Source organism: Narcine bancroftii, chromosome 6 (genome assembly GCF_036971445.1).
Source record: "Narcine bancroftii isolate sNarBan1 chromosome 6, sNarBan1.hap1, whole genome shotgun sequence".
Taxonomy (NCBI): Eukaryota; Metazoa; Chordata; class Chondrichthyes; order Torpediniformes; family Narcinidae; genus Narcine; species Narcine bancroftii.
The window spans coordinates 62,254,437-62,278,987 of NC_091474.1; the positions used below are offsets into that span (position 1 = coordinate 62,254,437).

At 36.9% G+C, this 24,551-nt stretch overlaps 1 protein-coding gene across 2 annotated transcripts in view; it reads right to left on the reverse strand.

The window, feature by feature from the left end:
• The window catches only part of cog2 (component of oligomeric golgi complex 2), a 93,629-nt gene that overhangs the window by 56,265 nt on the left and 12,813 nt on the right, over positions 1-24,551 (reverse strand). Inside the window, exons 4-7 of one of the 2 annotated variants that reach the window (XM_069885053.1) lie at positions 20,748-20,828; positions 18,087-18,190; positions 11,318-11,426; positions 10,137-10,316 (exon numbers count right to left, since the gene is read on the reverse strand). In XM_069885053.1, the coding sequence (XP_069741154.1) occupies positions 10,137-10,316; positions 11,318-11,426; positions 18,087-18,190; positions 20,748-20,828 (474 nt within the window). The remainder of the gene's footprint in view (positions 1-10,136; positions 10,317-11,317; positions 11,427-18,086; positions 18,191-20,747; positions 20,829-24,551) is intronic. The other variant, XM_069885054.1, reaches the window with a different exon arrangement.

Below are 24,551 nucleotides of genomic sequence, written 5' to 3' on the forward strand. Positions count from 1 at the left end.
AGATATGTAATGATAAAATGTCAGATATATTCGGAGTTTTGGAATCTACTCAATGTATATTCACCTAACGAAGAAGATCAAAAGTTTATGCAAGATATCTTTTTGAAGATAGCAGATACGCAAGGGAACATATTAATAGGAGGGGATTTCAACCTGAATTTGGATTCAAATATGGACAAAACTGGGAAAAAAATTAACAGAAAGAACAAAGTAACCAAATTTATAATTAAATCGATGGAAGAAATGCAACTTTTGGATATATGGAGGAAACAACACCCAAAGGAAAAGGAATATTCATACTACTCGGCTAGACATAAAACATACTCAAGAATAGACCTATTTTTGTTATCAGCTCGTATGCAAGATAGAGTAAAAAAAACAGAATATAAAGCGAGAATACTATCGGAACATTCACCCTTAATATTGACAGTAAAGTTAGAGGACATCCCTCCAAGAATGTATAGATGGAGATTAAACCCATGTTACTTAAAAGGCAGGATTTTAGAGAATTTATTGAAAAACAAATTAAAATGTATTTTGAAATAAATACGAAATCAGTGAAAGATAAGTTTATACTATGGGATGCAATGAAAGCATTCATTAGAGGGCAAATAATAAGTTATGTAACCAAGATGAAGAATGACTATAATCAGGAAACAGAGCAGTTGGAAAGGAAAATAGTAAATATAGAAAAAGAATTAGCAATGAAGGAAGATACAACTAAAAGAAGAGAATTGGCGGATAAAAAAATAAAAATTGAAACACTACAAACATATAAGGTGGAGAAGAATATAATGAAGACAAAACAGAAATATTATGAACTAGGTGAAAAAACGCACAAAATCCTAGCATGGCAGCTTAAGACAGAACAAGCTAAGAAAATGGTATTGGCATCAAGGAAAAAAGACAAACAAATTACATATAATCCAAAAGAAATTAAGGAAAACTTTAGAGAATTCTATGAACAATTATACCGAACTGAAAACGAAGGGAAAGAAGGGAAAATAGATGAATTTCTAACTAAAATTGAACTACTAAAACTACAAATAGAGGAACAAAATAAATTAACAGAGCCATTTGGAATAGTAGAAATACAAGAGATAATAAAAAAATTACCAAATAATAAGACACCAGGAGAGGATGGATTCCCAATAGAATTCTATAAAACATTTAAAGACTTATTAATTCTGCCCCTCCTGGAAGTAATCAACCAGATTGATAAAACACAAAGCTTACCAGATTCATGTAAAACAGCAATAATTACAGTAATACTAAAGCAAGGGAAAGATCCACTCACACCAGCGTCATATAGAACAATATCTTTACTTAACACAGATTAAAAGATAATAGCTAAACTATTAGCAAACAGATTAGCAGAGTATGTACCGAAAATAGTAAATCTAGACCAAACTGGATTTATCAAAAAAAGACGCACAACAGACAATATTTGTAAATTTATTAACTTAATTCATGGAGTAGAAGGGAATAAAGCACCTACAGTAGCAGTTGCTTTAGACGCAGAGAAGGCCTTTGACAGAGTAGAATGGAATAATTTGTTCAAAGTATTGCAAAAATTCAGTTTACCAGAGAAGTATATTAATTGGATTAAAGCATTATATAAGGGACCATTAGCGAAAGTGACAGTAAATGGAAATGTATCAAAGCAATTTAACTTAAGCAGGTCAACACGGCAGGGATGCCCACTATCACCTTTATTGTTTGCGTTAGCTATAGAACCACTAGCAGAATTGATAAGAACAGAAAATAATATAAAAGGGATAAAAATAAAAGACAAGGAATATAAAATCAGTTTATTTGCGGATGATGTTATAGTATACTTAACAGAACCAGAACTATCAATAAAAGAATTATATAAGAAATTGAAGGAATATTGAGAAGTGTCGGGTTACAAGATCAACGTAAATAAAAGTGAAGCAATGCCTATGAATAATGCGGATTTCTCAAAATTTAAGAAGGAATCACCATTTAGATGGCAAATGCAAGCAATAAGATAACTAGGTGTACAAATAAACAAAAATCTCGGCCAACTATATAAACTCAATTATTATCCACTAATGAAAAAATTACAGGACGATTTAGAGCATTGGAAAGATTTACCACTAACACTAATAGGAAGGATAAACTGTATTAAAATGAACATTTTTCCAAGGATATTATACCTATTTCAGGCATTGCCAATACAACTGACAGAGAAATTCTTCAAGGAGTTAAAGAAAATAATAAGGAAATTTTTATGGAAAGGGGGAAACCAAGGAGGAGTCACGTGATGGAGTAGTGGCCGGACGGTGAACTCCAGCCCTCTCCAGAAAAGTCGGGAAAAACAAAGGAAAACACAAAGGCACAGAAATAAAAGTTACAGAAAAGTGAGTATAAAGGTGGAAAGAAGATGGCGACAAAAAAAGAAAAATCGAAAGCAACGGTAAGAAGAGAGGAAGAGAAGACAAAGGAGGAAAAAGGTGAAGGCCTTACCTGTCCGAAGAGGCCCGCTGCGGAGAGAGAAACCCGCTCCCTCAGGTCGGTAAATAATGGACTACAAAAATGGCTCGCTGAGCCGAGTAAAAGTGCGCAACCGCGCATGCGCCATGCGCGACTCCTCGCGCATGCGCCATGCGCATGAAAAAAAAACACACCGACGGGAGGGGGGACCAGCTGGGGAGTGGATCTCCACAGCCGGCAACGACAGCTGCAGAACACCTGCAGCAAGAAGAGACCACAGAAGACAATGGAAACAAGAAAGAAGGAAAGGGCAACAAAGAAACAACAAATGGCCAACCCAGAGGAAGAAGAAGAGGAAGAGGAAGAGTACAGTGAAATAGAAGAAGAAAAGAAAGGCAAGATAAAGAAGGTACTTTCTCTTATTAAAGGATACATGGAGTCATTTAAAGAATGGCAAACACAGGAATTTAATGATTTAAGAAAAAGAATAAACAACACAGAAAAGAAAATGAATAAAATAGAGATGACCTTAACAGAAATGGGAAAGAAAATGGACAAGATGGAAGAGCGGGCAGTAGCAGCAGAAATGGAGGTAGAAAACTTAAAAAAGAAATTGGAGGAATCTAATAAAAAAACTAAAGAGACACAAGAACTACTAGCTCAAAAAATAGATACAATGGAAAATTATAACAGAAGAAATAACAAAGATAGTGGGCCTTAAGGAAGATGAAGAAGGCAAGAATATGAGGGAGTTTATAAAAGAGTGGATCCCTAAGACCCTAGGATGTCCAGAACTACAGCAAGAAATGGAAATAGAAAGGGCACATAGAGCATTGGCCTCTAAACCACAACCACAACAAAAACCAAGATCTATTGTAGTAAAATTCCTAAGATATACTACAAGAGAAAAGGTACTGGAGAAGACAATGGAAAAAGTAAGAGAGGGCAACAAACCACTGGAGTATAAAGGGCAAAAAATCTTCATTTATCCAGATATAAGTTTTGAACTCCTAAAGAAGAGAAAAGAGTTCAATACAGCAAAGGCGATTTTATGGAAGAAAGGGTATAAATTTATACTAAAGCATCCAGCGGTATTGAAAATATTTATTCCAGGACAACAAAACAGACTATTCTCGGATCCAGAAGAAGCACGAAAATTTGCAGAACAATTACAAAAATAGACTGAGGGAGAAAGACGGGTAATGAGAGTAAAAATGATCACGATTGATATGTATGTGGGTAAAGACAAAAATAGACTGAGGGATGAAGACGGGTAATGAGAGTAAAAATGATCACGATTGATATGTATGCGGGTAAAGAGGTATAAGAGTGAATAGAGACAATGTGCATACGTGAATGTATCTGTACTTAGAGGAAAATATAGATAGTATAGACAAGAATTAATAAGGGAAGGTAATGGAATAGAGAGAATAAGGAGGGAATTAAAAGAGTGACCTTTGTGACATATGAAAAGTGAAATCTTTTCTGGGGGGGGTGGCGGGGTGGGGGGAAATAGCGGTCACTGCAAAATCAGTTGACGCTTGCGAGTGGATTCGCAAATCCAAATGGAGAGGGGAGATGTGGTTGTCCGACAAGGGATAAAGGACAACTCAGGAGGGGAAGGGGAGATTGGGGATAAATAAGATAGAAATAGGAGAATAAGGAAAATGTTGGATGTTGTAGGAATGTTGTCTTATAAAGAGTTGAAAATAAGAAAACAGAAATGGAAAAGGAGGAAAGGTAATGATGGAAAAACGGAAAGAGAAGATAAACAAAATATAAAAGGGCTACGCTGAACTTTATGACTTTAAATATTAATGGAATACATAACCAAATTAAAGGAAGAAACTACTAAATTTAAATGAATAAATGTATTCCATTAGAAAAAAAAATAACATATAGGTTAAGAAATAATATTGAAATATTCGAACAAGTATGGGAGCCTTACATTAAATACAATAGCGAAAACCTACCGGGGACAAACATTACCTAAGTTGATGGAAGGAGAAGGAAAGAAAAGAATGGACTCAGTAGAATTTCTGGTGTATTTTTGTTGAATGACAACATTGTCTGACTGGCTTAATGCAACCTAGATTGTATACCTAAAATGGATGAGAGGGGGGGGTGGAGGGGTGGCTTGGGAGGAGGGAAGGGGGGGGAGAAAAAGTCACTGTATATGTGTGAAAAAGAAATAGTGTATATCATGGCTAATGTGATTTATGGTGTGAAAAATAAAAAATTTAAAAAAAAAAAGAAATATGAATCAGGAATATGGAAAGAAAGTAGAGGAGAAAGCAAATCAGGCATTGGTCTAGTGGAGAATACCAAAACTCTAATGAGATAGGTAACTGCACAGGGAGTTGCATTGTATATCTGGTGTACAGAACCATGTTAATTTCGATAATGGCCAATTAAAAGTGCCAACTACATTGAAACAGAATGCATGAAACAGTCCATTCAGGGTTTCATACCAAGTTGTCCACAGTTGTAAAAATGACAAGTCTGTCCTCTTTAGACTGATCTAAATATGCAGTCCTTGTTTTGCATGTTGCTTCCCATTTGAATACAAGCCCCGACCAGCCTGACAAACTCGTCTCTGCTAACCTTGCTTTCCAAAAGTTTTGAAAGCAAATAATATTTATTCTGTCACATTTTATTGTTTTAGTTAAATAAAATTGAGCAAATGCCTTTCAACCTAAAACAAAAGGGGGAAACCGAGGATAGCACTAGATAAGTTAACAGAATGGTATAAACAAGGAGGCTTACAACTGCCAAACTTTAAAAATTATTATAGAGCCGCACAATTAAGATACCTATCAGATTTTTATCAAACAAGGGAAAAGCCAGATTGGACTAGATTAGAATTAGATAAAATAGGGGAAAAGATACCTGAACACATATTATATAAATGGGATGGAAAATTGGAACAACATAGAAGTTCTCCAGTATTACATCATCTACTCAATATTTGGAAGAAGATTCATGTAGAAAGAAATAAAACAAATTATCAATTACCAAAACTAATATTGACGCAAAACAAGTTACTCCCTTTTACAATAGATAACCTTTCCTTTAGAGAATGGGAGAAAAAAGGGATTAAAAGAATAGAAAATTGTTTTTCAGGAAATAGATTCTTATCCTTTGAACAAATGAAAGATAAATACAATATAACTCAAGATACAGCGCTGGCATATTACCAATTGAGATCCTACTTGAAGGATAAATTAGGAAGCAGTTTGAGTTTGCCAGAGGGAAGTAACTTTGAATATGTGATTACAGATACAATGATAATCAAAAGATTTATAACAAATATGTATATTAAACTGCAAGAAAAGGAGAATGAGGAAACAAATGGTAAAACTAAACAAAAATGGGAACAAGATTTAAATATAAAGATAAAAAAGGAAACATGGGAGAAGTTATGCTCTGGAACGATGAGAAATACAATAAATACGAGATTACGTATGATACAATATAACTGGATACACAGGCTATACATTACACCTCAAAAGTTAAATAAATGGGACCCAACAGTATCTGATAGATGTTTTCGATGTAAAAAAGAAATGGGAACAACAATTCATGCAATCTGGACATGTGAGAAAGTAGAAAAATTTTGGGAAGATCTAAATCAGATATTAAATAAAATAACAGAAAACAATATACCAAAGAATCCAGAGATCTTCCTCCTAAGTAACATAAAAAACAAAGAATTTGGAATTGATTTGGAGGATGCACAAAAAAGATTTGTTAAGATAGCTCTAGCCATAGCAAAAAAATGTATTATGTCAACCTGGAAATTGGAAGATAATTTGAAAATACAACAATGGTATATAGAAATGAATAAATGTATTCCATTAGAAAAAATAACATATAGTTTAAGAAATAATATTGAAATATTCGAACAAATATGAGAGCCTTACATTAAACACAATAGCGAAAACCTACCGGGGACAATCACTACCTAAGTTAACGGAAGGAAAAGGAAATGAAAAGAATGGACTCAGTGGAATTTCTGGTGTATTTTTATTGAATGACAACATTGTCTGACTGGTTTAATGTATCCTAGATTTTATACCTTAAATGGACGGGAGGGGGGAGGTAGGGAGGGTGGGATGGGAGGAGGGGGGGGGGGAGAAAATGGCACTGTATATGTGTGAAAAGGAAAAAGTGTGTATCATGGTTAATGTGATTTATGGTGTGAAAAATAAATAAAAAATTTAAAAAAGGAGGTAAAAGAGAGGGTGGGCAGTGGGGGAGAGAGGTAGCCTTTCATACAGGGTCAATATCACCATTGCAGAAAGGGAAGACATTGTAGAGGGATTGTCTACTGAGTTAGTGTGGGTGGAAGAGAGCTATCACTATTGGGGGTAGTCTATAGGTCCTCAAATAGCCCTCAAGGGCAGATAAGTAGGCAGGTTGTCAAAGTTGTGCCGACCCATCTATTCCTTCTTAAAAAAAAAAGTACTAAACTCCTCCTACCCTGTAACCCTCTTTTTCTTTCATCCATGAGACTGTCTTAAGAGTCTCTTAAAAGCCCCCAGTGTTTCAGCCTTCACCACCATCCCTGGCAAGACAGTCAAGGTACCCACAACTCTTGTTTACAAAAAAAAGGTGCCTAAACTTCCCTCCCTTAGCTTTGTACGCACGTCCTCTAGTGTTTGCTGATCCAGCCCTGGGAAACAGGTGCTGGCTGTCCACCCTATCTATGTCTCTCTGAATCTTGTAGACCTCTATCAAGTCTCCTCTCATCCTCAACCTTCCCTAATATTGATTGGGCAAAATTTGTCAAGGATTCCTGACAGTATGTGGACCAGACAACTAGTTAAGAGGAAGATGGTACAAAAGGTGTAGGAAGCAAAGACAGGCAGGCATCATGAGAATTATATGGTAGCCAGGAAGGAACGAAAGAAAGGACTTAGGAGAGCTAGAAGGCAGCACAAGGAGACCTTGACAAGTAGGATTAAGGAAAACTTCAAGGCATTCTATTCATACATAAAGAACAGAAGGATGACTGGAGTGAAGGTAGGACACTTAAGGATAAAAGAGGCAACATGTGCCTGGAATCAGAGGATATAGGAGAGGGTCTAAATGAATACTTTGCTTCAGTGTTCACCAGAGAAGGGACCTTGGACAATGTGAGATCAGTTTTGAACAGCTTGCATGCTGGAGCATGTTGAGGTTAGAAAGAGGAAATCCTGGATCTTCTCAAAAACATTAGGATTGATGTCCCTGGGACTATATGAGATATAACTCAGGTTACTACAGGAAGCGAAGGAAGGGATTGCTGGGGCGTTGGCAATGATCTGTGCCTTCTCCTGGCCACAGGAGTGGTTCTGGAGGATTAGAGAATGGCAAATGTGGTCCCCTTGTTTAAAAAAAGGTAATAGGGAGAATCTGGGGAATTATAGAACGGTGAGTTTTATGTCAGTGGTGTGCTGCTTCAAAAATCAAAAAAATAGGCTCACGAAGGATGATCTACCCCTCGCAAAGTTATGCTTATTATTCCTGAGCAGACAATCCTTTCCAATAGTTTGCACACCACTGACATAAAACCCCCCTCCCCCAAACAGAGAGTTGTGGATGCTGTGCTGGGAATTGTGCATTGCGTGCCGAGCATGGTGGTGAAGGCTGGTACAATAGGAAAATTTAACGGACTCTTGGGCAAGAACATGGATGCAAGATAAATAGAGGGTTATGGTATGAGGTAGGGAAGGTTGAAAATATTGTGGGCCAAAGGGCCTGCCACCAATCTCCCAGACACATCTTGTGTAAAACAAAATTTTCAAATGACATCTCAAAATGATATTTTGCTCTTACCAATTTTTCTCTCACCAGAGCGATTCAAAATTTGAACTATGAAATCACTCCTTAACCTTTTGTGAACCTGCAATGACCCAAGATTTGTGTCCCTACATCCCAATGTTTATGTTTCTGAACCTCTTAAAAACATACAATGTATTTTAGATTGTCATTTTTATTCTTCCCAAAATGCAGTGCATTGTACATCTCTCAGTTAGACACCCCTGCAAAGTTGGAGCTCCCAGTCTACTCCTGAAGTCTGCAACTATTATTTCTGTTGCTAACACCTCTTCAAACTTCATGCCTTCCAGAAAATTTGAAATGACATTGTTTGTACCCAACCTTAATATTCAACAAAGAGCAACAAGCCTATTACCAAGCCAAAGGAAGCATCTTTGTAAAGTTCTCTCCATTCTGATAGACAGCCATCCGATATTCTTCTGTCCCTTAGGCAATTTTGTATTCACAAAACCAATTTCATTTTAATCCCATGGACTTCATTGTCACTAATATAGGTTACCACACTTGGTTCATCTCTCAATACTAACTCATTAAAATCCTCTTGTATTACATCCATTTATTTTCAATTTTGGTAATAAATGTATTTTATAATATACATTCTATTATCCAGAAACAACTTCCGCACATATTATTTGCCATTTAACATTATATTCTTTGCTTGAGTGCCAACATTTGAAAAACAATTATGAAAATATACACATTAAACCCACAGATTGAGGAAAACAATTGGAATGTTTCATATAGGCAATGGAGCTAAACCTTTTTTTGGTTTGCTTTTGCTAATTTAATAATAAATTTGATTCCTAGCCAGTCATCTTCTTTTATGATCTTTTTAAGTCTACCTTATGCTGAAGATCTACAGATGACAGAAATAGCCCTGTTCCATTTCTAGTCAGTACCCAAGTGTAAATGAATTATTCATTCACCTAATAGTTACTTGGTGCACTCTTCAAACAAACAGCAATACCTTATTGGAGAGTATGCCTGGCTTTGAATGAGCAGAGGGCTTCAATCATCATTTCAGAGATCAGAGAACAAAATCCAGACTGACTGACTGATTACTGGATGAAACATTAAATTTAGGTGGCCTGAAACGCTATTTTGCAAGAGCATTCCAAACTAGACAATATTTATCCTGTTCTGTCTGGAATCTTTTCCCAACTTGAAAAATGCTACAAGGAAAAAGAAAAGCTCATTTTCTAACATAGTTATATTTGGAAAGCAATATTTAGTGCAAAGTACATTGATATAGTCACACACTGGGTTTCATCATCTTCAATGGATGAGTGCAATGATCAAGCAACAACTGGCTATTTTTTGTGCAGGCTTAACATCGGTGATCAAAGACAAAGTTTGTCTTCTGTGAACTTTTATCTTTTGTTAATCACCATACAGTAAATCTTGCAAACAGAGAATGCATCTGAGAGCATCCACCCCAATCTTTAAATAAATTGTTCATAATATACCAGTCAAAATTTAGATTACATAAATGAGAAGCAGGACAGATGCACTTCAATTTAAGTTTCATACGTTGGGAAAAAATATGAAGGGCAACTTTCTTTATGCATCTCAGAAAATGGGCATCTTTCTTTTAGAAAGATGAAAAAAATAAAATGGTGATTGATACAAGGCAAACAGCAACCATAATTTTTTTTGTCCTCTGGGACAGCGTTCCTACCTCACTCCTGAATCTGCTCATTGAACCTTTTTTCCAATAAATATTTCACCTCTACACCTGAATTTTGATCACCTCTAAACACATGCTTAAAATACCAAATTTTTTTAAAAGTCAGATTCATGGTGAAATGTGACATTTTTCCTCATTTGTTTAGAATAATCATAATTCACTCACTCACCTCCTCCACATATGGTTTGACAAGTATTTGGCCAATCAATGCTTCTGCATCCCTTGTTTTGTCTATGGTGGCGTAGGTCCGGAGACAAGGGCGAACAATCTCAACATTGGCAGTCTGCAGCCCTTCCAATAATAGTCCCTCCAGAGACTGCTGAAGCATGGCTGTGATCCCAGCTATTCGCTGCAAACCAAGTTTAGTATGTACAATGACAATTCTTCTGGCTCACAGTTCATTCAACACTACTAACAAGTTAACAATATTGGGGTACATACCCAATATTGCAACAATCATAAACTTTACAGGAAGACTAACTGAGGAGTTTCAATTGGTTGAAGTTGCTGGGGTAGAGAAAGTCAGAAATTACTTCCTCTGGAAGTGGATCACAGGACAAGGAGAAAATCAGTTCAAAATTGGTGTTGGACCATTCAGAACTAATGTCAGAAAGTGTCTCTTTTCACAGAGAGAGGCGGAAACTTGGAACTCTCCCTCAGCAGTCAAGTGAAAGCAGAACAACTGCAATTGTTATGTTTTTGATTAGCCATGGAAATAAAGCAGGTAAATAAAGTTAATGTACAAATCAGAAATTAAATGAGGTACAAGTTTCAAAAGTTCAATGGTTTCCTTTTACTATGCAACTAGAAGAAAAACATTCCCCTTGTTTAATTCAACAAGGAATAGATACATGATCATTATTGGTCTTCATTCCAATGTACAAGAGAACCAACATGGAGAAACTAACAGAAACATCAGACAGAGCCACAGCAAACGAGATTCTTGAAATAATATTCCTGGAATCCTCCATGAACGGTGTAAAATAAAAGGCAATCACAATGTTTGTGTCTCAAAATCTTTGGAAATTTCAGGGGCAGTTGGTAAATGTTAAGAAAAGAGACAGAATTCTGCAAGGTATCTTCATTCATCCAGGTGAGAGCTGATCGGTTTGTCACTAAGATAGAGATCACATCATTCAAAGACTGGGTAGCGGTAGCTGAATTACATCACCATCATCCAAAGGAATTTTATAGAGGACTTCTACCAATTGCATCTTTTTACATCAACAGAATAAAAACATTGCATGCTCCTTTTGGCTTGTTTTTATAATGGGGTTGTGGAATGAACTGGCTCTGTTCCTGTCACAAATTCAGAACTGCATCAAACCAGATTCAGAATTGCAGACTTACAGGTCTCACTTTGTCCAAAAGGGGCATTCCCTTGCTTTGCACTGCATGAAAGTGTAACTGGTTAAACTCTGTGCCAATCCTTTCCAGCATCTGCCCAGCTAAGGGTACACTGTACAAAAAGAGAGAAAATAAAAAACACATTCTTTCCAGGTATTAAAGTCAATGAAATTTGAAAGCCATTTTACCTCCTTTGTACATCAGTCTATGAAGAAGTATAGTGAAAGGTTAAAACAAAATGGTGATGCTGCTAGAGCTGCTGTAATGGCAACACTACCGCTGGTGCAGACCTGAGAGAGTTGTAATTTGTTTCCCACATCCTGGCTTCTATTTAAAGGTCTGTAACTGCCAGGATGTGGGAAACAAATTACAACAGCAAATAGAAAAGGTGTGACAGAAAGGCAATGTTTATGTTAGTCACAGGAATTTTAACATACAGTTGATTGGGAAAATAAGGTAGGGAGTGGATCTCAAGAGAGAATTTGCAGAATGCCTACGACATGGCTCTTTCGATGTTGATGAGCCCACTAGGGGATTGGGTGTTGTGTAATGCACTAGGGATGATCAGAGAGCTTAGGGTAAAGGGACCCTTAGGAGACAGTGATCATAATATGCCTGAGTTCAATTCGAAATTTAACAAGGAGAAACTAAAGTCAGATGTGCCTGTATTTCAGTGGAGTAAAGGAAATTATAGTGGCATGAGAAGGGAACTGGCCAAAGTGGATTGAAAAGGGCATGAATAGGGAAGATGGCAGAGCAGCAATGGATGGAATTTCTGCAAGAAATGAGTAAGGTACAGGATTGATGCCTAGCAAAAAAGAGGAAGTATTTGAATAGAAAAATGTCACAACAGTAGCTGACAATGGTAGTCAAAGCCAACATTAAAGCAAGAGAGGGCATACAAGGAAACAAACATTAGTGGGAAGATAGACAATTGGGAACTCTTTAAAAACTTGCAGATGGCAACAAAAAGCTCACAAGGAGGGAAATATGAAGAACAAAAGTAGGCTAGAGATAATATCAGAGGATACAAAAAGCTTCAAATATATAAACAGTAAATAGAAGACAACTAGAAAATAATGTGAGAGAAATAATAATGGAAGACAAGAAAATGGCAGAGGAGCTTAAATAAGCTCCGTGGAAGATATTAGCAGTGTGCCAGATGTCAAAGGGTATCAGAGAATGGAAGTGAGTGCAGTTACTATTATAAGGGAGAAGGTGCTCATAAGACTTCCAGTCCAAATGGAATGCACTCTTGGGTTCTGAAAGAATTAGCTGTAGATTGTGGAGGCATTTGTAATGATCTTTCAGGAATCAATAGATTTTGGCATTGTTCTGGAGGGGAAAATTGCAATTTCCCACTATTCAAAAAGGGAAGGAGGCAGCAGAAAAAAAATTACAGTACACAATCCTTTATCTGGACATCTAAAATCCAGAAAGCTCCAAAACCCAGCAAGTGGGGAGAGAGATGGCAGCGCAAGTCAGGCGGGCAAGGTGAGGGGGAAAAAAAGACCTGTAGCGCGAGTCGGGCAGGCAAGAGGGGGTGGAGAGACCAGCAGCATGAGTCAGGCGGGCAAATCTGGGGGGTGCTGAGAGTTGGCAGCGCGACTGGAAGGGGGCGGGGGTGGATACAGCAGCACAATTCAGGTGGACTTAAGTCTGACTTTCCAAAATCCGGAAAAATCCGAAATTTGGAACATACTGTCCCCTAAGGGTTCTGGATAAAGGATTGTGTACCTGTATACCAGTTAGCCTGACATCAGTGGTTGGGAAGATGCTGGAGTCGATTGTCAAGGATGAGGTTACGGAGTACTTGAAGGTACTTTTTATGTGTATATCAATGATTTAGATCATGGAATGAATGGCTTTGTGGCCATGTTTGCAGATCATATAAAGATAGGTGAAAGAGCAGGGAGTGTTGAGGAAACAGAATGGCTGCAGAAGGACTTAGATTAGAAAAATAGGCAGAGAAGAGGCAAGTGAAATACAATTTTGGAAAGAGTATGATCATGCACTTTGGTAGAAGAAATAAGCAGGCAGACCATTTTCTAAATGGCGAGAAAATTGAAAATTCCCAGATGCAAGGAAGATAAACTTGCAGACTTAGTCAGTGGTAAAGGAGGCAAATGCAATGCTGGCATACATCTCAAGAGGAATAGAATACAAGAGTAGGGATGTGATGTTGAAGCTTTATAAGCCACTGGTGAGACCTCACTTGGAGTATTGTGAGAGTTTTGGGCTCCTTGTTACAGAGGGTTCAGAGAAGGTTCACAAGAATGATTCCAGGATTGAAAGAGAACATTTGATGGTTTTTTGCCTGTACTTGTTGGATGGAATTTTTTTGTAATTCTTTATTTATTGCACTATGAACCATATCAACCAATATATTTACAGATGCATCTCTTAAATATTCACAGTGACATTTTCTTTTATTCCCCCAACCCTCCCTTCCCCCTCCCACCCCCCTCCAAAAACAGTAAATATTGGACATATAAAATACAATAAAACAATATCTTTATACAAAAGGAATACAAACAAAAAAGACGCATCACTACTTATTCACATTAAATCTGATTGTGTTTATCTTCTTATCATTTTAGGTGGTGGAGGTCCTAGGCCTGCTCTTTCTGCCATGTTCCTTATATGGTTCCCAGGTTTCTCCAATCATTATAACCTTGTCTTCTAAATTATATGTGATTTTTTTTCCCCAATGGGAACTTGGTTATATATTCTTAAACTTAGTTATATATTCCATTGATGTTTATAGTCATTTAGTCCAACGTGGCCATCTTATATCTTTATTTTCACCTCTTTTCCACCGTTTCACCACCTCCAGCCCTTTTTTCCATTACTATTTTTTTTCCTTTTTAATCTCAATATATGACAACACATGAAATACCCCAACAATTCCCACAAGCAATAACCCTTTAACCCCCAAATGAACCTCTTTTCCTTGAATTGCCTCCTGTCCCTTGACGGCAACCACAACTCCTCTTTCCATTCGGTTTGCAAACTTGCTCGCAAGCGTCAAACGATTTCACAGTGACCCTTATTCTTTCCCCCCACCCAGAGAACACTATTTTCCTATACTTACAGCAAAGCTCTCTCTCTTTTTTTTTCCTTCTTCCCCTTCTCTTATCCATCTTTAAATCTTTATATATACATTATCTTTACTTTGTATTTATTACATATTTTTGTATATTTTCTTGCCGGTCTTCCTTCTTGTCACTCCTCCTCCTCTCTTTTTTGTCCTGCAAATGTTCAACAAATTCTTGGGCTCTCTTTGGGTCTGAGAACAGTCTATTCTGTTCCCCAGGAATGAATACTTTGAGTACCGCTGGATGTCTTAATATAAAATTATACCCTTTCTTTCATAAGATTGTTTTTGCCATGTTGAATTCCTTCCTCTTCTTTAAAAGTTCGAAGCTTATGTCCGAATAAAAAAATATTTTTTTGTCCCTCATATTCCAACGGCTTATTGTCTTCTCTAACCTTCTTTCTTGCCTGCTCCAGTATGTTTTCTCTTGTCGTATATCTTAGAAATTTTACCACTATGGATCTCGGTTTTTGATGTGGTGGCGGTTTCGGTTCTAGCGCTATATGTTTCGATTTCTATTTCTTCATGTGAGTCTGTTATTCCTAGCACCTTTGGGATCCATCCTTTTATAAATTCCTTCATATCTGACCCTTCTTTGCCTTCTTTCAGGCCCACTATTTTTATGTTGTTTCGCCTACTGTAGTTTTCCAATACGTCAATTATTTTTGACAATAAATTTTGTGTCTCTTTTAAAAAAAATTTTCGCTCTCTTCCAACTTCCCTCTTAAATCATTTATCTCCAGTTCTACAGCAGCTTCTCGTTCCTCCACATTTTCTACTCTTTTCCCTATTTCAGTCATGACCAACTCTAAGCTTTGCATTCTGTCTTCAGCTCTTCATTTTTCTTTTGATTGAACTAAATTCTAATGATAGCCATTCTTTTAATGACCTCATTTGTTCTTCAAAAAAGGCTTTTTCTAAACATTGTCCTTCTATTTTACCTTCTTTCCTTTGAAATTCTTGGTCTTCTTCCTCCTCTTCTTCTGTGTCTGTAACTATGTCTGTATCTACGTCTGTGTCATCTTCTTCTCTTCTCTGTATCAGTGTATCTTCATCCTTCTCTGGTGAGCTGCTTCTGTATCCTTGGTGGGCCCCCCGCTCCAGGCTCAGGCCGACCCGCTGGTGGGACCCCCACTCCAGGCTCAGGCCGACCCGGTGGTGGGCCCCTGCCGCAGTCCATCCCCCTGCCTGTCGCCCCATTGCCGCTCATCCTCTTTCCACCCTTCGTTCTCTTTCTCACTATTCTTCTTCTTCTTCTTTACTTCCCCCAGCCGAACGCCCTGATACTGGGCGTCTCTCAGCTCTCCGCTCCTCAACTGAGTCCCCCTCCCGTCGGCATTGACCTTTTCTTTTACTTGTGCACTGTGCATGCACAGTTGCACACCTCTTCTTGGCTCTGAGAGCCATTTTTGAAGTCCGCCAGTCGGGAGGACACCGCTCTGGGGACTCATCAATATCGGAGATCGGCCGCTCCTCTCCTCGGTGGTTCTCTGCTCCGACGTGCAGGTAAGGCCTTCTTCTTTCTTCTCCAGTGATTTTCCTTCTTCCCTTTTCTCTGTTATTCTTACTTTTTCTCTTTTAGGTGCCATCTTCTGTCTCTTCTCTGTAACTTTATCTTTCTCTTCCTGTATTTTATGTTTATTGAGCTCTGTTTTTTCACACTTTTTTTTTCTTTTCTAATGGAGAGGGCTGTTTCCACCCGACCAGCCACTATTCCATCACGTGACTCCTCCTTGTTGGATGGAATTCAAGAGAATGAGGGGGGATCTCTTTGAACATTTGCAATATTGAAAGACATGGACAGAGTAGATGTAGAAAGGCTGTTTCCCATGGTTGAAGGGTCTACTTTGGAGAGCACAACTTCAGGATTGAAGAGTTTCCACAGAAAACAGATGAAGATAAATTTCTTTAGCCAGAGGGTGTTGAATCTGTGGAACATTGTTGCAGCTGGATGTTAAGACCAAGTGACTGGGTACATTTAAGGCAGAGACCGATAGGTTTTTGATTAGCTAGGACATCAAAGGTTATGGGGAGAAGGCCAGGGAGAGGGACTGACTGTGAGAATGGATCAACTCATGAGTGAATGATAGGGAAGACTCGATGGACTGAATAGCCTATTTGTGATCTTATGGGCTCAAAAAACAATCAGATACTTTGAGTGTATGTAGTTATATAACATTCATGTGCATGGAAATTGTTTCTTCGAGCATTCAATACCAATAAAGAACACTGCACACACATGAAAGATAGCTAAACAGGAAGATGATGCCTGTTTTGGAATTAAAGAAAGCCACATTTTCTACTTAGCTGTCATAGTCAGAATTCTTCTTCTTGCAGGCAGATCAGCCTTAATGTCTCTCCCACCCATGCCCCCAAAGATCTTTTGGAGCGAATGCCTTCTGCCTCTTTAAACAATTGCTAAAAAATTTCCAATTCCTTCCCACCCAACTGTTCATCCCATCTCCATTACAAATGTTTGTAGGTGAACCCCCACCATACATGAAGCTGAAACTGCACCCTCCAATTAAATTGTGCATTACAGCAAAGAAACAGGCCCCTTCAGCCCTTCTAGCCTGTGCCATACCATTTTTTTTGCCTAGTCAAACTGACCTGCACCCCAAATATAGCTTTCTATACCTCTCCCATGCATGTACCTGACCAAATTTCTCTTAGATGTCAAATATGAGCCCGCATTCACCACTTTAGCTGGCAGCTTATTCCACATTCCAGCCACTCTCTGTATGAAGACATTCCTCCTAAGCTTTTCCCCTTTCAGTCTTAACCCATGTCCTCTGGTTTGTATCTCACCTACCCTCAGTGGAAAAAGCCTATCTATATTGAATTGGTCTATTCCCCCCCCCCCCACTCATAATTTTAAATACCTCTATCAAATCTCCCCTCATTCTTCTACGCTCCAGGGAATAAAGTCCTAATCTGTTTAGTCTTTCCCTGTAACTTAGTTCCTGAAGTCCAGGCAACATCCTAGTAAATCATCTCTACACTCTTTCAATCTTGAAATCTTTCCTGTAGTTAGGTGACCTAATCTTCACATAATGATCCAAATTTGGCCTCACAAATGTCTTATACAATTTTAACATCCAGCTCCTATGCTCAATACTTTGATATATGAAGGACAATATGCCAAAAGGTCTCTACAATCCTATCTATCTATGATGCCACTTTCAGAGAATTATGTATCTGTATTCCAAGATCCCTCTGTTCTACTGCACTCCTCAGTGTTCTATCTAACCTGTATCCAACCATTCTTTTTCTATTACATGACCCACTTATTCTCACTATCCAATGTTATGCATGACCATCCCATCTTCCCAGTCCCTCTACTCCAAAACCAATCACATGTCTAACATCTGGCTTTTCTCTTCCAATGCTGCCTTTCCTCTTGTGTGGTCCATCTCCTTATGTCTCATGCCCTGATGAGGCTCTCTTCCCCATTGCCTTGAACAACTCCTCAACTTCAGGCCCAATGCCTATTGTTCCCCAGGAATGACCACATTTTACTCTGTCAATTCCTTTTGCTGGAAAAGTTCTCTGTGTTTATGCACCACCTCCAAGGAGTACATTTGGACCTGTGCCTTACACGAAACTGACACGAGGCTGTGATGGACAATTTTAAAAACAGGACTGCTTGCAACGTTTTGAGAATCCAGCACTTACCCACTAGTATCCAAGGGAGAAACCTCTTTGGAAGACTGAGAGTGAAGAATGTTCTCAATTTTCTCAACTGATCGTATTACTTGAAGCAGTCTTAACACACACATCTGCAGAGGAACACAGGTACATGTTTGTGGGTGAACCCCCACCATACATGAATCTTAAACTGCACCCTGCAACAAGCATAGATTATTGTATTTGTATTTGATGCAAAAATAATTTTCAATCTACAAAATTCAGTTCATGACAGTTTTCACTACAAATTAAAAGTTAAATGAATGGTCAACATCCGAAGATAGGATTACTGAGAAAAGATCCATCCAGGTTTTTTTAAACTTAGACATACTGTACAGCACAGTAACAGTCTATTTCAGCCCATAAGTCCATGCTGCCCAATTTACACCCAATTAATCTGCACCCCTGGTATGTTTTGAATGGTGGAAGGAAACTGAAGACCCTGGAGCAAACCCACACAGGCATGTCATTATAGACAGCACGGGATTCGAACTCTGGTTCCATTCGCTGGTGTTATAACAGCGTTGCTAACCACACCACCCCAACAAACTGTGTGCTTTGGTAGCTATTGTATGTCTCCAATTCAAGATCAATCTACGTATTTAATATGCAGTTCTTTTGCTTTGGAGTCAGAAATATTGTGGTTCAAAAAACATAATCCAGACTGACACTAATGCAGCACTAAAGATGCGCAGCTCTTGAAAGGATTTTTTTTTGGATGATTCATTAAACTCACATCAGCTCATTCAAGTGAACACACAAGATCGCATGCAAAAAGAACTGGGGAGTCTTTTCCTGTCTAAAATGTATCCTTTTATAATAATTTTGCTGTTTATCTCGTCATTACCTTGCTGTCAGTGGAACTTTATTGTTCTCAAATTGTTTAATCACATTTTAAATTATGTGATTACATTTCATTAGCTACAAATTAATATGTCCCAGGATTGTGAGTAGTACTACATAACAATCTTTCAATTCTTTTAATGCCCTGACTCAAAATAATGTCTAATATTAAAGTACCACCAATCTGTTCCAGTTTAATCACACAGATGAGTTTTGAAAATAATTAAGGAAAGGCTTCATACAATCTGAATGAGAATCAGCAGAATTGTTAGAGCACGTAAAACTTAATATCAAGTTTTAATGCACTATAAAATTTTATTCACTACCTCAGTATTTGTGAACCAAAATCAATGGTTTGCAACCCTGAAGCCAACATGTCTTCAGCTAATGTTTCAAAGTATGTATAGTTAGATTACTGTGTTATGGCAGTAATTCAGATCTGAGTTAACGCTTGATTCATATGCAGGTTAAAAGTCCCTGATCTGGCACGCTTTGAACTCGACTCCATTAGTTTGCAGAGTGACTACCAGGACAGCTGTGTTAGCATTTTGTATTAGCAATTTTTTTTGTCCAAAATGAAACTGTCTAGTGGGGCATTGTGGTCCAACAAGCAACTCATGCAGTTTGGCATATTTTGAATCTGTTGTACAGATTTACACTAATTAACTAAGATCTGCTCTAATCTGAATCTAATGAAGCTGCCAATGCAACATTTGTGATCTCAGCCAAAAATGATTCTGATTTACAGAAATTTTCAGTTCTCGGGACCCATGTGAACCAGAGAGTATCAACACTTAAAAAGAACAGTTCTCCTGCTCAGGGGAAGATACTCAGGGCAATTTCTGTGGTCCAGATCTAACATGATCTCACATCAGTCCAGGGCTCAAGGGTGCTACACTAGAAAGTTTCAACTTTCATCAGTAAAATTTAAGATATAGAAAATCCACTCATGGAATTTATGTGGAAAAACAAACACAAAGTATACAGCGAATTCAACTAGTTTACCATGGACAATGTTCTGCAGGCCACTGGTTTACAGTGAGGTGCAGAATGAAATGGCAACAAGGAGTCTTGACAAAGCATCCTGTCACGAAAATCAACAATGTTCTTCTTCTCCCACTGATGCTGCTCAATCTGCTGAGTTCCTCCAGCAGATTTATTTTTGTTTTAACAGGAATACTTTTCCTCTGTTCCACTGAAATGAATTGTTTATTATCACGTGTACAGATATATACAGAAAAAAGCTTTGTTTTTGCTTGCCATACAACACCTCACAAGTGCCATCTATCAAAACAACCATAAAAATGTTGAACCTGCTAATAAACACATTGCATGTTTCATTTCTTACAGTACATTAGATATGCATAAGAAATTGGCAGCACGGTTGGCATGGCAGTTAGTGCAACACCATTACAGCGCCAGCGATCGGGACTAGAGTTCAAACCCCGCACTGTCTTTAAGGAGTTTGTATGTTCTCCCCATGTCTGTGTGGGTTTTTCCTGGGGCTCCAGTTTCCTCCACCATTTAAAACATACCAGGGGTTGTAGGTTAATTGGGTCGTACAGGCTCGTGGGCCAAAATGGTCTGTTTAAATTTTTTTTTTAATTTATATTAAACTTAGAATTTCCGGAGATAGTTAAAGGCTCTCATGCTTACCAAACAATGTATAGTGATGAAAAAAAAGATGCATTGAAAAATGTTATTTCTGACCTAGATTATAAATCTTGCGCCATGTTTAGAAACCTGTACCACAACAACTCAAGACCATTCTGTGACAAACTTGCAGTCCTATATTAAATACCTCACCTTTTTTCTTCTAATGTCATCTTCTTTTGCCAGACGGTCATCTATTGCTTGGATCCCTTCACTAACTGCCAGCTTCAGGCTCTGAATAACAGAGAAAATGGTCCTTGAAAGAGGCACAAAACTTTTTTTTTTTTAAAAACACAGGAATAGAAGGGCACAGGATGAGCAAATTTCATCTTTGAAGCAAATTGTTGAAAATAATTTATTAATAATAGTTACAGATCTTTTTTGGTAAATTTTATTTTTCATTTGCATTATTGCTAGTACAGTATTTATCCATATCATGAAAATTAATAAAAATCAGCGATGCAAAAAGAATACATCATTTCATATTTTCTCCCCCCCATAAAAGTAGGAAAGATAGAAGAGTAATAAAAGCCTGGCTGATAATCATACAATCGCTTGATTAATTAAATTAAAATTTACATAGTGATCTTGAACCTTTAATTGACTAAGGTGAGTTAGAGCGGGAATGAAGTGGATGAAGTCATAACAATAAAATCTATATAATGTTTCCAAATCTTATCAAATTTTTCTGGCTGATTCTGTAAATTATACATTATTTTCTCTAATGCTATACAATGTAATAGTTTTGTTTGCCATTTATTCAACCCCATATTATTGTCCAATTTCCATGTTACGGCTATACATTTCTTTGCTATTGCTACACTTAAAAACTTCTGATAAGTATCTAACTTCAAATCAAAAATAGTTCCTAATAAAAATATTGTGGGATCTTTCAAAACTTGCACCTTCATAACTCATCTCAATAAAATACTTAAATCTTCTCAAAATGTTCATACTTTTTCACATTGCTAAACTGCATGGAGAAAAGTTTCTACTTTATTAAATCGAAAATGTTTATCAGAACAATTTGAATTAATTCCATGTAATTTGTATGGAGTATAATTGATGTAAAAAAATTAAATTGTACCATTTGGTATCTAACATTACAGGTATACAATCCTTTATTCAGACATGTAAAATCCAGAAAGCTCCAAAAACTGGCATTTTTTGGTGCGGGTACGGGAGACAGCAGCGCGACGCAGGCAGGGAGAGAGAGATGGCAACGCGACGGGGGAGCGGAGAGAGACGGCAGCGCGACTGGAAGGGGGTGAATACGGCAGCACAATTCAGGTGGGCTTTAATCTGGGGCAGCTGGCTTTTGTTCTGAAATGCAGAAAAATCTGAAATTCAGAACACACTGTCCCCCAAGGGTTCCGGATAAAGGATTGTGTACCTGTAATTGTATTAGTTACACTTTCATGACATAATTTTGACCATACTTCTTGAATTTGTATATTTAAATCTCTTTCCCATCTCAATTTAGATTTAAATAAATCATTTTTCTGTATAGTCTCTTGCAATTTTATATACATATTTGTAATAATAATGTATCCATTATCAAATATTCAAACTGACTTTGATCCGGTAATCTAAAATTCATCCCTAACTTTATTTTTAAATAGGATCTAAGCCGATAATAAGAAAATATGGTATTATTTGGTATATTATACTTCTCTTTCAATTGGTCAAAAGTTAAAAAAACCTAAAAAAAAATACTTTTATCCTTTTTATTCCACAATTATAATTAATTTCAAAATATTATTAACCATAAAAGGAATCAAAGGATTTTGCTTTAATAACATTCTAGACAACTGATAATTCTTCATTCCCCTTTCTACATGTATTCCATTCCATATTTTAAGAATATTTTTCAAAATTGGTGTATCAATTTGCCCTCTCAACAGTCTTTCATGCCATTTATTCAAAATATGCTCAGAATTATTTTCTCCTACTTTACTCATTTCAATCTGTACCCACACTCTTTTCATCATTCTGGTAACAGGAGGACAAAAATCTAAGTTGAGCTGCTTTATAGTAATTTTTAAAGTTAGACAATTGTAGTTCTCCCAATCATATTTCCATGTTAGTTTTTCCAATTTCATCCTAGGCATTTTGTCTCGTCAAACAAACCTTCTTACGCTTTTATTTAAATCTTGAAAAAACATTGTTGGTAAAAAAAATTGGGAATGATTGAAACAAGTATTGAATTCTAGGAAAAATATTCATCTTCACACAATTTATCCTTCCTATTAAAGAAATTGGCAAAGCCTTCTATCTTATTAAATCTTCTTTTATTTTCTTCAATAAAGATATGCAATTTAATTTAAATAATTTAAATTCTTATCAATATTAATTCCTAGATACTTGACCATCTCCTTCTGCCAATTTTGTCATTTTCTTAACTTGAGTATAATCTGTTTCAGTCATTAGCATTACTTCACTTTTATCAATATTTACTTTATAACCTGATATTAACCCATACTACACCGGTCGAACATTTACTTTTTTTAAATGAACTTTCAGGGTTTGCAAGATATATTACATCATCTGCAAAAAGGCTAATAATTTTATGGTTTTTTTTAAATCATTTATCTTAAAACCCTCAATCTCATTATCTCTTTTAATCACCTCTGCTAAAGGTTCTATGTCCAACGCAAATAAAAAAAGGAGATAGTGGACAATCTTGTCTAGATGATCTTTCCAATAAAAAAGATTTTGATATTTGTCTATTTGAAATCACTCTAGCCTTTGGACAATTATATAATGTTATTATCCAATTTATAAAATTTATTTGAATTCCAAAAACCTTCAATACTTTAAATAAATAATCCCAATCTAATCTATCAAATGCTTTTTCTGCATCTCAAGCCAAAGCAACTGATGGTACTTTTCTTTTCTGTGCCATATTTAACAAACTTAAAAACCTAACAATATTGTCAGCTGATCTTCTATTCTTAATAAAACCTGTTTGGTCCATATTAATCAATTTAGGTAAACATTTAACTAATCTATTAGCTATTGTTTTAGACAAAATTTTATAATCTGTATTCAATAATGAAATTGGCCTATATGAAGATGGAAGCAAAGGGTCCTTCCTTTTTTTTAAATAACTGTTATTAATGCAGTTTTAAACAACTCAAGTTGTTCCATTTGGTCTAACAATGCCATAAATATAGGAATCAGTAGTTCTTTAAATTCTTTATAAAACTCCAGAGAGAAACCATCTTCCCCTGGAGCCTTATTGTTAAGTAAAGACATCAAAATATATTTCTGTAACTGTATGGCGTGGCAATTAAAGACTGAACAATTATCAAGAACAATGAAAGAAGATTAATGTTATCTTACTTATAAAACACAGGGCATTAATGATGTTTTATGAAATTTTATAAGAAATTAAATGAATCGGATACCTTGTAAGATGGAGATAAAATAGATGAATATTTGTCTTAAATTACTTTGCCACAATTAAATATAAAAAATGAATTAACAAATCCTTTTACAATAGTTACAAATCTGATACCATTTGTTTATGAAGATAATGGTATGTTGGCCTTCATATCAAGAGGGTTTGAGTATAGGAACAAGGATACCTTACTGCAGCTGTACAGGGCCTTGGTGAGATCACACCTGGAGTATTGTGTGCAGTTTTGGTCACCTTATCTAAGGAAGGATGTTCTTGCAATGGAGGGAGTGCAGAGGCGATTCACCAGGCTGATACCTGGAATGGCAGGAATGACTTATGAGGAAAGATTGTGCAAATTGGGATTGTACTCCCTGGAGTTTAGAAGATTGAGAGGGGATCTCATAGAGACATATAAAATTCTGGCAGGACTGGACAGAATGGATGCAGATGGGATATTTCCAATGATGGGAAAATCCAGAACCTGGGGCCATGGTTTGAGGATAATAGGCAAACCATTTAGTTCCGAGATGAGGAGGAATTTCTTTACCCAGAGG